Source organism: Vipera ursinii, assembly GCF_947247035.1.
Source record: "Vipera ursinii genome assembly, chromosome: 5".
NCBI classification, from domain to species: Eukaryota; Metazoa; Chordata; class Lepidosauria; order Squamata; family Viperidae; genus Vipera; species Vipera ursinii.
In genome coordinates, this window is record NC_139518.1 from 81,010,911 (window position 1) to 81,025,986 (window position 15,076).

Here is a 15,076-nt window from a genome sequence, read left to right on the forward strand (position 1 = left end):
TAGCGTGTAGCACATGCTCACATTTTGAGTCAAAAGTAGTACAAAAGGAGAAAAAGGAAAAACAAAGGTGATGTGAAAACGGAAATTGCCCAGCTTGTGTTTTTTTTTATGCAGAAGAGAGGACTCTAAGATAATTTTAGTCCATGATTGTGTGGTTTCTTAAATAGGAAGGAAAAAGTCAGTTTGAGTTCTAAAAATTATGTGAATAAGGCAGCTGTAGGAAAGAATACAAAATGTGAGCAAAAATCTGGTACGTTATCTGGATAATACACAAACTACTTTTAAAATGTTTTAAATGGAGAATAATTTCATTGAAATCACATAGGACCCAGTTTGTTGGGGGCAATAAGCTGAATTTGTAAAAATGCTGCTGGGGGGGTGGGTGAAAGCCCTAATAAGCAGGCATATACATAGAATGAAGGCTACTGCTAAGCTTGTAAGCCATCCTGAGTCTTCGGAGAAGGGTGGGATATAAATGGAATTAAAAAATATATATCTTGATGTTCAGAAAAAATGATCTAAATGATTCTAAGTAAATCCAGTATAAAATGTGGATGATTAAGAAAGTAAATCAATCAGTACTTTACAGAAAACAATTCAACTCAATTATCCTTCTGTTCACTAGGATCTTAAAGAAGTACTAACATGATTAACAATTTGAATTTTTAGTTATGTTTCAGTGTCAGCATACAACGGTATATTAGCTATTCAATCCAAACATCTATCACAGGGGTGTCAAACTGCTGGCCCGCGGGCTGGATGCATCATGCCGAAACTGCGCCCACCCCAGCTCTGGTAATGGGAAAAAAGTCAAGATACGTCGTGACACGTCAGGTGACGTGGCGAGTTTGACACCCCTGGTCTATCATAACAGAGTGTGACTCTAAAGACATTTAGTGTCTTTGGAAACACAGCCACAAATAATCTTGCTACTGTGTGGTAAGACCTTTAAAATGGAAAGGAAAAGAAAAATTCCAGCCATCTTGCATATACTAAGATACTGTACATTTCCTCAAGACAATCTTCAATGTTTTTTTACTCTATTCCCATCTCCAAAACAAACCAGAAACCTTCCATTTCTGGGGGATGAATAACCTCACAACAGTAGGCTGAAATTTTAGCTAAGCATAAGCTAAACAAAAACACAACTTTGGAAAGAATAGTCAGTTCCACATCTTCTCATATTACAAAGACAAAGGAACACAACAAAATCAGCTCACCACTGTTGAGTCAAGTTTAGGGCTTCCGTCATCTGCCACAACAGTTAAGGTGTAAACATCTCCTTTCTCTCGATCTACTTGTCCTCTGACGGTAATCACACCCTGCCAGAAAGAAATAACAACATACAGGCCATGGATATACAATGTCAGGTTATGCCCACAGATAACAGAAATTCCCCAGTAAATTACTTACAGTGATTCCATTTATTTTGAACAAAGACAAAGCTTGAGGATTAGTATTTGGGTCAAACTTGTATGTGATCTGGTTAAGATTGTCGATAGATCGGGCCTGGACTCGTAGCACTTCAGAACCCAAGGGGATATTCTCTGTGATGGTTGCTTCATATGTGATGTTCGAGAACTGCACAGCCTCGTCTAATTCGTTAAGGAGACTGACATAAATACTGCAGAATCCTTGGTTTTGGGGCGGGGCTTGATCTGTGGCGGAAACATTCATTAGGTAGCTCGTTTTCGTCTCGTAGTCCAAGTAGTCAATTGTGGTAATGAGGCCGGTGCTCTCATCAATTTCAAATTTGCCCTCAGATCCTGAGATGATTTTGTAATTCACTAGACCTCCATTTCCTTGAGAGAGAGAGGAAAAAGAATGATTAGGAGATATGTGGTCAATTGCAATATAAGCAGTGGTAGGATTCAGCCAGTTCGCACCACTTCGGCAGAACCGTTAGCTAATTTTTTGTTGCCCAGGCCCAGAATGGACTTCCGGAAGCGGCATCCACACAGAGAACCAGTTGTTCACATATTTGAATCCCACCACTGAATATAAGCCATGGCTCAATTGTAGAGGATCCCGAAGGAGTGTTTGAAAACCCCAGTGAAGATGCTCCACTTCTGTTCAAAATTCCTCCAAAATTCTGTTCAAAAGTTCCAAAACTTTTTAGTTTTCTATAACAATGGATTGTCGCCACATGATGTCAAGTTTCCGACGTATGGGCTTTCCAAGTGACTCTGAGGCATTGTTTACCTTAAAAGTCCTTTATTGGCCTAATACACCGGCAAATGCTTGCTCGAAGGAAGCTGGAATCTGAAATCTCCGCCCCTTGCACAATATATTAAACACAATTCTCCACCTTTCTAATTTTGTCTTTAATCATATTCTCCAATTAATTTAAAGAATCAGCTTCCCTTCCGTTAGAAGAACCGCCAAAGTCTTATCTTCTTTAGAGAGACAAATGGCCTTCAAAGTGCATTCCTACTCTTCCCTCCCACCAATTTTAAACTAAAACAATACACAAGTCTTAAAGCAATACACAAGTTTAACATATGAAATAGATACTCCTTCATCTCTTGTCAAGCAGCGTTGACACATGATTTGTTACATTGTTCCTGCGATCTGTCAATCATTGTCAGCCTTTCTTTTGTACCTGCCTACCAAACTGATATATTCTGATGAAACCAATGGTTTGAGATGATCAGGATTGCTACACTCACAGTTTATAGCACAACACTAGTATTTTTGACTGATTTCCATCCCTGTACGGGTTCTCAGTTGCCTGCTATTGCAGTTGTTGGAGGAAGACTGAGATTTTCAAAGGCTCACATAGTATGTTCTAACCCAAGGGTCTGCAACCTTGACAACTTTAAGGCTTGTGGACTTCAGCTATGCTGGCTGAGGAATTCTGGGAGCTGAAGTCCACAAGTCTTAAAGTTGTCAAGGTTGCAGACCCCTGTTCTAACCCTTAGCGGAGAGCTCAAATCTTTTCACCCAAATTCTCTTACACATCTTCTGACTTATGCTGGTGTTATTGTTCACTCTACATACTTGTTGGAAGTCCTAGCCTTCCACTTGCATTAATTCCCCTGATCATATGTTTGCGTTAAGAAAAAAAAGGGATAAGGCGAGAAATAATGGATGGAAACTAATCAAGGACAGAAGCAACCTAGAACTAAAGAGATAATTCCTAAACAAGTAACCGATGGAACGGCTTGCCTTCAGAAGTTGTGGGTGCTCCATCACTGGAGGCTTTCAAGAAGAGATTGAACAACCATTTGTCTGAAATGTATAGGGTCTCCTGCTTGAGTATGGGGTTGGACTAGAAGACCTCCAAGGTCCCTTCGAAGTCTTATTATTCTATATGTTCTGTGATATTCATCCCAAAAAGGAAGCATCACTGTATCACTCAGCAAATATGTTCCACTAGGGATCCAGATACACTTTGTGTACTTGCTTCCTTTTGCGTTACTTCCTTCTCCCCCCTTCCCACATTATGTGGCCATTCCCCTTCTCCTGTTCCAAATTCCAAATCCCATAGTATATTTGTACATATTAATCCTATATAATCCACCCCCAGAAGCCTATGTTCAATTCCAAGCAACTCTACTATAGGATTTGGCATTTGTAAAAAAGAAAAAAGAAAAAAAAGAATTCAATTTCTACTATTCCATCTTGGTTTTTTTTTTTTTAAAAAAAATTCTATTTGTTAAAAAGATGAAATCCAAAGGGAAGAAGTACATAGGGTTAGTGCAGTGAAGAGGAAAATCCACTCTAATTATATTATTTATTTATATTTTTATCCTGATTTTATTATTTTATAGATACAGCGGTTAAAATGTACTAAATATAAGCAACAACATGCACTCCTGATGAATAGGAAGAAAGATTGAATTGAAATTAACATTTCAATTAACACTTCAATTAACATTTATTTCTTTAAGGCAACCCATTGGGGAATCTATTATTGCTTTTTGTCTCAGCAAAAAAAAAAAGAGAGACTCTAATTTTAAGCAATTGGAACAGACGGTTAAGGACTCATTTTAGCTGTATGTCAAAGTCCCCACTGATTAATTATACTGAGCATTTACAGCAACCAAGTTGAATTTGGGACTTTCACATTCAAAATAATTTGACCACTCCTTGAAATGTACTAACCAGGCTATATTGGAAATAAAGGAAAGAAAGTTGAGATGTTATAGGCTGTCACTTGAAACAGCAGAAAAAAAACACAAAAGAAAACAAAAATTAAACGTGGAATTCAGATTAATGATGGACAATTTTTTTACAGAATCTATTAATCTACTTTTGTGACATTCACTTACACCAATGAGAGTTTTATAGTTTCGTTTCCCTTTGGAAGACGGGCTTAAGTGCAGATCTAAAATACGATCTCATGCAAGTCTTAGTACAATGAAGTTGTTGGAGTAAAGTCCATGCTATTCTAATAGTGGCCATTGTGGTAGGGCTTTTACATTTCATTAATTTCCCTTCCACCTTGCATATCAGAGCAAGCTCAGTGGCTTACCATGATTTTGTAAGGAAAGGGTAACCCAATTCCATTCTCTTTGCTGGGTTAGATAATTGACATGATATTGCATATTATGCTGTGCTGCCCTCTGTATCAAGCTGAGCATTCTGAATTCATAACACATTTACTAATCAGCCACTGACTTGGCCAGAACAGACAAACATTTTCTTCTTGCTGCAGATCAGCCTCTACAATTTCTAGGAGGGTTGCCAAATTTTGGGCTGTAAATTTTAATTGCTATAAGAAGACTCTGGGTTTAACAGTGGCAATGCTTATTTATTGATTTACTCTGGACTAAACATGATTCTTTATGCATCTTATTAATTGTTTGGCTCGCATTGTATTAATTTATTTTGGGTTTATGTGATTTTATTATTATTATTATTTTGGTATTTGACCATAAATAAATTAACTGTATTGCTAATTAGCACCTTTGGCTGATGTTCACTACCCCAATTATTGCGAAGAAGAGGAGCTGGTATGCTAGTGTGCCCCTTTAATTAATTCCTTTTAAGATATGTACTGAAGCACAGATTCAGATTCATATTAAATTGGCACACCTACTCTAGATGTAAGCATTCAGATACAACATTACAACTAACAGTTAAGTAGAAGATGGTGATCTAAAGTTACTTTTGCCAATTTATGCCATGGCTATTCTGTGTAACAACATTTTAAGGCAGTGGTGTCAAACTGCCGGCCCGTGGGCCAGATGCGTCATGCAGAAGCTGTGCCGACCCCATTGCCGGCAATGGCAAAACCATCCCGATGCGTTGCGTGACATCACGTGACGTCATGAGTTTGACATTGGCCTTGATTTAATAGACCATTTAAGGAAGGGGATTTCTTCTCTATATATTTACATAATTTGCCTTGTTACATCATTCTGTGTCAACTGTGCGCTGATGTCACATGCTGCAAATTATGTCAATTGACATAAATGAAGTAAAGTGCATCACTCGCACATTTAAATCAGTATGCAAATTATGCGTGGCTCAAATTGCATCTGGGTACACAAAATGATGGGAAAAATGTAAATTTAATTATTAACCTGAATGTACACAGAGCCTTGGTGGAGCAGTGGGCTAATGCCTCCTTAAGTAACACCAGCTGCCTGCAATTAGTGCAGGTTCGCATCCCACCAGGCTCAAGGTTGACCCAGCCTTCCATCCTTCCGAGGTAGGTAAAATGAGGACCCAGATTGTTGGGGGCAATTAAGCTGACTTTGTAATAATGCCGCTGGGGTGTGTGTGAAAGCCCTAATAAGCAGGCATATACATAGAATGAAGGCTACTGCTAAGCTTGTAAGCCTCCCTGAGTCTTCGGAGAAGGGCGGGATATAAATGGAATTAAAATAAAATAAAATAAAATAAATTTTATAAAGCAGCATTAGCAACAGGTTAATTTTGCAGGAATTGGGTATGTCTAGTCTAGTGTAAAAAAAGGACTAAGGGAGATATGATAGCAGCGTTCCAATATTCAAGAGGCTGCCACAAAGAAGGGGGGGGGGTCAACCTGTTTTCCAAAGCACCAGAAGGCAAGACAAGAAGCAATGGATGGAAGCTAATCAAGGAGAGAACCAACCTAGAACTAAGGAGAAATTTTCTAATAGTGAGAACAATTAACCAGTGGAACAGTTTGCCTTCAGAAGTTGTGGGTGCCCCATCTCTGGAGGCTTTTAAGAAGCAATTGGACAGCCATTGGCCCAAAATGGTATAGGTTTTCTTGCTTCAGCAGGGGTTTGGACTAGAAGATCTCAAAGATCCTTTCCAACTCTGTTATTCTATTATGCCTAAAATTCAAGTAGGTATTTTCCAAACTAAGCTTCATTTGGACACGCTGGAGTCCAAAATAAGAGAAAATAGTGAATATATAGGAAGTGAAAATGTTAACATACAGGTCCACTGGCTTCCTTAAAATTCTGGATGGGGACTAATGCTAATCAGTGTTACATAATATTTATAGAATGGGTTGTGTAAACTAGCATAAAATATATACAAATTCCTGATTTTGCACCAACTATGAGTAACTGGATACTGGCAGGAGACTGAGGCTGAAAAGCTTTTAAGTAGCTACACTTTCTGTTCACCAATCTGTGGGTGATTTTACTCCACATTACAGGAACTGGAATTTATCACAAAAAAAATATACATCTTGGGACTCCTAACATGGCTCAATACATACAGAAAGTTCTAATACTCTTGCTCCAAAGATAAGTCAGGACAGGTTCACCTAGAAAGAAGACCATTCAAACAGCACTGCAGTGGCCAGCCAATGTAACTCTTCTATGGTATAACTATACCTGTATCACGATCTGTTGCCCGGACTACAGCAACAGATGTTCCAATTCCAGCTGTCTCTCGCAGACCCAACCGATTATATTGTCTTTGGGTAAATACTGGTACTTCATCATTGACATCTTCCACATAGACTATTACCTGGAAAATGTTAAACACACAGATCATTTATTTTCCTGGAACCTTGCTGAGGAAAAAATAGAAAAAAAAACATCCATATACACTACATCAAGATAAAGGACTATATATATATAATCTTTGACTAGAGTGTTGAGAAGTGCATTTAAAATCATGGGTTGGAGTCAGGACCAGGTTGAGAAAGGGACCTCAAGGCAAATACAGAATTAGAGTTTGCAGGTATTTATAACTAATTCAATAGAGTTCGCATTACTAATTCCTCATAATTAACAAGAATTTCCCAATTTTATCAGAATAAACATTGCAATTTGGTAGAAAATTTCAAAGAGATATACCCAACAACTATGCATCTTCAGGATGTGAAACAGGAACCCCTACACTGGATGCTATACATTATATAGAATGATGGAGGCTAGTTGGGTCATTATAGTTAGAATCACTCCTGGATAATGTTATTAGCGAAGGGCATTTGCGTTGGCGTTTAAAAATGGCTACAATTGTTAGGAAAAGGTGGAGTTTCAACAGCATGTTCACAGCTGCCTTCATGACTTTTTTTTACTCCACCATGTGGACAACCTAAAGAATGTGCAAATTAACGACAGAGAAGCAGAGAAAGTTGAAATGTTGCTGTCCACTGCAATCGGCAGAAGAAGCAATGTGGAAGAACAGGAGGAACAATTGTTACCAAACAAGGTCGGATCAAAGAAACCCAAGTCTGGACCAGAACTTGAGAGAACTTCTCAGACAAGAACCGCCCTAGTTTACACAAAGATAAAGGGAAGTAGGGGCCACCTTCACATCTAAGGGTAACACTGATGGGGCTGTAATAATCTGAAAGAGCAGCTCTCTGCTGATATGGGCTTCCAAACTCAATGGCTAAGAGTACCAGGGTAGGGAAGGGGAACATTTTAGAATTCAGGAGCCAGACCAAGGTTTGGGGCCACATTTGAGATGGACAACGAGCAATAATGGTTGTACACATGTACAGATACAAAACCACTTCTCATAAATATGCTAAGATGGGCACTTGTGAAATTTTCTTGCAGTCAGCTACAAATCCACATTTCTTCACCAGCCAAGTGCAATTATTCTGTCCTTAGCAGCAAAATCTAATTCTGACCTCTTTTGCTAGGAGTGTGCCAGGTTTACAATCCTTTCTCTAGTACGGGTAGTCCGGACCTTACAAGAGGTCACTTGGCAACCATTTGAAGTTATAACAGACCTTCCTTGGGGCTATTTACAATCCAGTTTCGAAGTTCTGAGGTTATCTCCCGTACGCCAAGCAGGAGTTCAGCAGCTACAGGCAATCCTTGACTTAAGACCACAACTGAGCCAAATATATCGGTTGTTAAGTGAGACAATTCTTAAGTGAGTTTTGCCCCATTTTAAAACCTTTCTTGCCACAGTCGTTAAGTGAATCACTGCAGTTGATAAGATAGTAACACAGCTGTTAAGTGAATCTGATTTCTCCATTTTGCCAATTGCCAAGCATCTGAATTTTGATCACATGAGCAGGGGGGTGCTGCAATGGTTATGCTGAATGAAAAATCTTCATCAGGGTCCAGTCCAAGCCGGGAATAAACAACATGGCGACTGCTTTAGAAAGAAGTTTGCTGTTTATTGAAGAGGAGAGCCAGACAGAAAGATGGCTCTGGAAGAAAAGAGAGAGAGCACATGTAGGGAGTGGGTTTTTATACCCTCTGGGGCTCTTGAGGTTGTTTCCTGTTCCTGTTTGAGGCTTTGTATTTCCTGTGTCATGTATTTTGACCTGAGTCTGAGTGTGCCCCTTTGGCATCTGTGGGTTAATCCTATTATGTACTGTCTTAGAGTTTGAGTGGGGTATGTAGATTTTAGGTGTCTTTGTCTTCCTAAACTTCTAGCTGGGGGCCTCCAACCTTCCTGAATGGATTATTTACATCTGCATTTCTACAGAGCTGGTTTCTGATTGGGGCTATTAAGAAAAACTGGGTATATTTTTCTGCCTCTTTAAGATCCTTTGAGGAAATACAATATTCTGCCCTTTTAATATTTCCTTCTCTGGGGGGGTGACTTCCCACAGTTATAAGTGTTATTTATTTAGCGTATGGCTGGTCACACACAGAATTAAAAGCACTTCATATTTACAAGTTAGAACAGTTAAAACAATTTTTTAAAAAAAGAAGCGATTATAAAACCTAAGAGGAAAACAGAAATAACATTTCAGAGTTTAATGTTGAGTTTGGAGATCCAGTCAGTAGCTGCCGTTGTTATGCAGAGGAAGTCCTTAAGATCTCCTGGGTATCTTCTATTAGTACATTCCCTCACTATATGTTGGATAGTCTGTCAGGGAGCTCCGCAATCACATTGTGCTGAAGGTGTCTTTCCCCATTTATACAGAGAATCGGCACACACCCCATGAGTCGTTCCATCAGAGACTAATCGAACTGGATTACAAATCTGTTACTAAATGAATTGTTATAAGTCGAGGACTATCTATATTCCACAGCTGCTTGGTTAGAAAAAGTGCCACCAGAGAATTTTTTTTTGTTAAAGGTAAGCAAATGATGGCAGGGACATTTAGCATTGTGTAGAAATGGTTGGGGACCTGTGCAATAATGTCAAGGACACTCAAATTCCCACAGTGGGTATATGGCTGAATCCTGGCTATAGCGCAAATATTGTTCAAGCCAGCCAACAAATAACAAAATTAATGAATCGCAATACAAATAGTGCCTTCAAAGCAAAACCCATCCACACCTGAAACAAAGGAAGCTCAAGATTCATGTTTTTTCCCGCTTTAAAAATAATTCAATTAGATAGAAATTCAGCCATCTGTAAAATCAGAAGCAAATAGCCTGTTGATCAACGTCTATTTCTAGCTGCGACAATCACTGTTACTCCAGAGGAAAGAAAAGCCCCTTTAATATCCTCTAAAAGAAAAACACATTTCTCAGAACAATACAAACGAGAGAAGATGAATAATGGAACACTCCACGCATTTTCTGAAGACTTCATTAGATCCTGCCTAACCACTCTCTTATCAGCAGTGAACGTCACCAACAAGGCACTGAACTGTTAATTAGGAAATGTAGGGAATAATGAAAAATGGAAGATTATTGAATATATCAAGCATAAATAAAGAGACTCCCAAATGTATCATTGGTATGAATGTGTGACCTGTTTGAGCAACATTTTCTATTACAGGAAGCTGGCTCTATGTTAGTACTCGTTAAGCTGTATTTATCTGCAGCTGTATTTATTTGGAATGAAGTATTGTTTTAATCAAAACAATGTTAGAAGATACAATGCATAGGACATCTGTTGAATTAAATAGGTGAACGGGAGGTGCAAAAGGTTTTGAAAAAGTTCCACTATTTTGTCCTCAAAACATATTGACTTTGAACCCACCTCTATACAGTAGCTACTTAGTATCTCATATTTTTAGTATCTTGGTTTTTTTTTACAATGAATCTGAGGTAAAATTTTGACTTACCCTACAGTAGTTCTCGAATTACGACCACAACTGAGCCCAAAATTTCCATTGCTAAGCAAGACAGTTGTTAAGTGAATTTTACCCCATTTTATGACCTTTCTTCTCATAGTTATTAAGTGAATGGCTGACATTGTTAAGTTAGTAATACGGTTGTTAAGTGAATCTGGCTTCCCCATTGAATTTACTTGCCAGGCAGTCACAAAAGGTGATCACATGACCCTGGGACACTGCAACTGTTGTAAATCCATGCCCATTGCCAAGTGTCTAAATTTTGATCACATGAGATACGGGGATGCTGCAACGGTCGTTAAGTGTGAAAAAAAGTTATATGACACTTTTTTCAGTGCCATTGTAACTAGATGAATGGTTGTAAGAGATGGACTACCTCTATTTGGTTATGTAATTTAGGGATTTGTCTTTTTTTAAAAAAAAATTTTTAAAAAACAAAACCATTTATATTATTCATCCTGATCAGCAATAACATAGGAATAACACAGACTGAAAAGCAACAATCCAGTCTATACAAGAGTCATCGGGAAAGATATCCCTTGAGAAGATCTACAAAAATATGCATTAGGTGACTCATGGATTTTCAACTGTTTTAGTTCTTTACTCTGAGTAATTTTTTTCTGATATGTGGAATATTTAGATGCCACTCATACTTTATAGTACAGAATATAAACAATACATTCCACTGTTTAAACAGATGCCTTGGGGTACATTCACCGCTGTTTCATTTAGAGTGGCATGCTGCATTTTTATCCTGTCTTTTTGCTAAGTGGCTTAAATGTGGGTCTTGTTATTCTATCCCAATACAATAATCCAATTAGACAGGTTGCTCTGAAAGAGACTGAGAGAATAGGTGGCTCCAAAGCTTTTAAGTGAAACCTATGGGCAACTGGGGACTCTAATTCATACTGGTTTACAGTATACCCCAGTGTATCAATGGTGGGGCCATGAGAGGGACCCTGGAAGATTCTATATTAAAATAATACTTATTACGGTATATTTTGAATAGATTAATGTTTATACTGCTCAAAGCCATGAGTGGATTCTTTTCCAGAACTGCTGGATATAAATTTTAATAAATAAGCATTTAACTGTTCTAATAGGTTGTCTGCTGTTTCCTATCCTGCATCAATTAAGCAGGAGAGTTGCATATTGACAGAGTAGGTCAAAGTCATGGACTGAATCTGAACTTTGGAAGTGTAAGTCAGGAAAACTGGGAGATATTATAATGTACCAGGGAGAAGCTTCTGTCCTATTATCAAAAAGGAAGGAAAGTGTTCAGTAATCAATCTCCAAAGTGATTTTTCAAGAGACAACTGGACTTCCTTGTTTTTCCTTGAAGACGTTTCGCTTCTAATCCAAGAAGCTTCTTCAGCTCTGAGTGGATGTTGGGAACATGGAAGGATTGTCTGCAAGGAATATAAATCCTTCCATTCCCCACCATCCAGTTAGAGCTGAAGAAACCTCTTGGATGTTCTTTACCAGCCTGCTACCGGCCCTGCAGCAAAAGCAGGGACGACCCCTTTACAAACGGCAAGAGGCTGGAATAAAGCCTGCCAAATTTATTCACATAAAACAGAGCAAGACAAGACATCAACCATGAAACAGGAGCTAAGAAACAGGAACAATCCAAGCGGTTGCCTTCAGCAAACCAGCCCTCCCACACATTCCCCTTAAATACAGTTCAGGGCGTGGCCTCTCTGTGCCTCCTTCCGAGGTGCCCCATTGCCTTCCTCTGATTACTCCTGACTGACTGCCTCCTGCGTCGGGCGTCCTTGAACAGGGCCAGCTGTGGGTCATCTTCATCCACGCTGTCAGGCTCACACAGCTGGGTCTGCATCGTGACCAGATGAGAGGGGCCTTGCTGGGGGCTCTCATCAAGCTGTCCAATCCCCTCAGCAAACTCTTCAACACCCCCCTCCTCCTCCTCTGAGTCGTCCGACCCAACTCCCGAACCCACAGGCTGACCCTGAATCACAACATTGGATGAGAAGCGAAATGTCTTAAAAAACAACAACAAGAAAGTCCAGTTGCCTCTTGAAAAAGCAACTTTGGGACAACCATAATCTATATGACTGAGAATCTCCATAGACTGTTTTGAATTAATGTATTCAGGAGACTTGGACCCAGTTCAGACCACAGAATTCAAGTGTCAGAATTCCATATATAATGAGTGGCAAAGTGGCAAACACACTGCACCATTACAAAAAGGTACAGTTAAAACAGCATCTCTGCTTGATCAACCATGCAAACCAGGAATGTTGGCTTTGTACAACCAGAAGGAAGCAAATTCATTCATAGGCTAAAATACACAATAGCTGTGTCCTCAGTCTTCCTCCAGGTGGGTAAAGCCAGATTCCCACATTTGTAGCTCATGCTGAGCCAAGGTAACCACTCAGCCATGACTGTTCATCAGCAGAGCCAGATGCTTTTGATGAGAAAATTCACCAGAAATCCAGCCAAGGATATTTCCAGGATATGATAAATAATAAGTCTTTATTGATTAGCCCTTGGGCCATATCAAAGTGCAAAGTTCCAGCAACAAATTGTTACTAAAATTTGATAAAAGCAATTTAAAATGGAATTTGATAAAATACAATTTAAAATGGAATTAGAATAAAATACGATTTAAAATGAAATGGTAATAAAACTACAATCTAAAATGAAATTGTAATAGTGTACAATAATTTAAGATATAGATAAAATATGATAAAATATATTTCGGATTCGCCCTTGCAATCTACCCCAATCAGTCCCACATATGCAGATCTCAACTGAACTGAACTGTGCTACGTTAAATGTTATTTTCAAGTTCTGGTCGGACATAAGGTAAGTTGTTTTGATATGGGGATCCCAATGGGTCATTCGTTTGGTATATAGACCAAGATACCTGTCTCTCACCCTCTTATGCAGGCAACAGTCAAATAGGATGTGAGCCAGGTCTTCTACTTCTGCTGCTCCGCAAATGCAGAGACGCTCATTGTAGGGTATAGCATGAAATCTCCCATATCTGACCATTGTGTCAAGCTGTTCGAATTTCGCTCACCTAAATATCTCCCTGAGATGTTTTGGAGTAAAATATCAGTTAAGATATTAGCCAAGATGCTAGGATCAAAATTAATTAATTAATTAATTTTGCATTTATTTATTGTTGCTGAATTAATTGGAAAAAATCCCCAGAAAAATTGACTCCAATTAATGACTTTTTAGAACTAGCTTAGATTTCTATTAATTGGCTAACACTTACATCGCTTCTGAACTTGGGTACAAATAAATTCAAAATTTGATGCTTTAATAATTCACGTATTACATTCATTGCCACCAAACCAAATCCGATACAGCGGTTTGCAGAATCCTCTATTATAAGCAAAAAAGAGACATTCTGTTTCCATTCTCAACACCAGTTGGCAATGTAGTTCCTCTAGACCAGGGCTTTTCAATCTTTTCAGAGATTGTACCACTTTTAGGACATTATTATTATTTATTATTATTTATTAAATTTATATACCGCCCTTCTCCCGGAGGACTCAGAGCGGTGAACAGGGCATATAAATAGAAATACAAAAGTTAAAAACGGATTAAATAATTGCCCAATTAAAACAATCACAATATAAAACCCATTAAAACCCTAACGTTCCCCCATCAGGCCAGGCCAGCTTGTTCAAATAAATGGGTCTTTAGCCCGCGCCGGAAGGAGCGAAGATCCGGTACCGTCCGGAGCTCAACCGGCAGTTGGTTCCATAAAGCCGGGGCGCCCACAGAGAAGGCCCTCCCCCTGGGGGCCACCAGCCGGCATTCTCTGACCGGAGGCACCCTGAGGAGGCCCTCTCTGTGGGAACGCACAGGGCGGAGGGAAGTCGACATGATAATATTTGATATTTGACATGATAATATTTGAGTACCACCAGTCTTAGCAAGGTGTCAAAAACTTGATGACTAAAAAAAGAGGCGGGGGATTTTGGGTTTTACTGTTTAGATTCATTTGTTGTGATAGAAATGGCTAGTTTATAATATTATGGGAAAGTAAAAAGTTGATGTTCAATGTTAATGCTTCCTTCTACTGCAACAGAAGAAGTCTGTTCTTTTTCCCTTCTCCCCCTCACTCCCCCCCCTTTTTCTTCACCACTGTGTCCTACTATTTGCTTTTGTATTTTTGTATTTTATTCTATAATCTAATAAAATATTACAAACTGTAGGAAAAAAGCAAAGAAGTACCAGTTTTAATTTCTTTGGTGGCTATTCCTTTGCTGAATCACTTTCCCTTTGCACTCACAAATGTATGATGAATTTATCCACGTTTATTAATATATACCACTATCAGCTAGCTCAGGGGTCTTCAAACCTGGCCCTTTTATGACTTGTGGACTTCAACTCCCAGAATTCCTCAGCCATCATGGCTGGATGAGGAATTCTGGGAGTTGAAGTCCACAGGTCTTAAAGTTGCTAAGTTTGTAGACCCCCTGAGATAGCTGGTCGGCCCTTCTTAGCTCTCCTTCCACAGTGTAGTAAGAATACACCCCCCCCCACAATCCCTTCCCTGTACCCTTAAAGATACAGGAATCAAGTGCAAAGCAAGAAAGGCTCACAAAATAAACACATAAACTCCATTTTTTTCTTCTTTAAGCTGTCTCAGGGATGTCACATGTCACAATGTTGTAATCACAACTGAAAGGCTCTGGC

At 39.0% G+C, this 15,076-nt stretch overlaps 1 protein-coding gene across 1 annotated transcript in view; it reads right to left on the reverse strand.

Moving 5' to 3' along the window:
* The window catches only part of CDH23 (cadherin related 23), a 375,051-nt gene that overhangs the window by 121,283 nt on the left and 238,692 nt on the right, over nt 1-15,076 (reverse strand). Inside the window, exons 23-25 of the mRNA XM_083364767.1 lie at nt 6,783-6,918; nt 1,414-1,802; nt 1,221-1,322 (exon numbers count right to left, since the gene is read on the reverse strand). Coding sequence (XP_083220893.1) covers nt 1,221-1,322; nt 1,414-1,802; nt 6,783-6,918 — 627 coding nt within the window. The remainder of the gene's footprint in view (nt 1-1,220; nt 1,323-1,413; nt 1,803-6,782; nt 6,919-15,076) is intronic.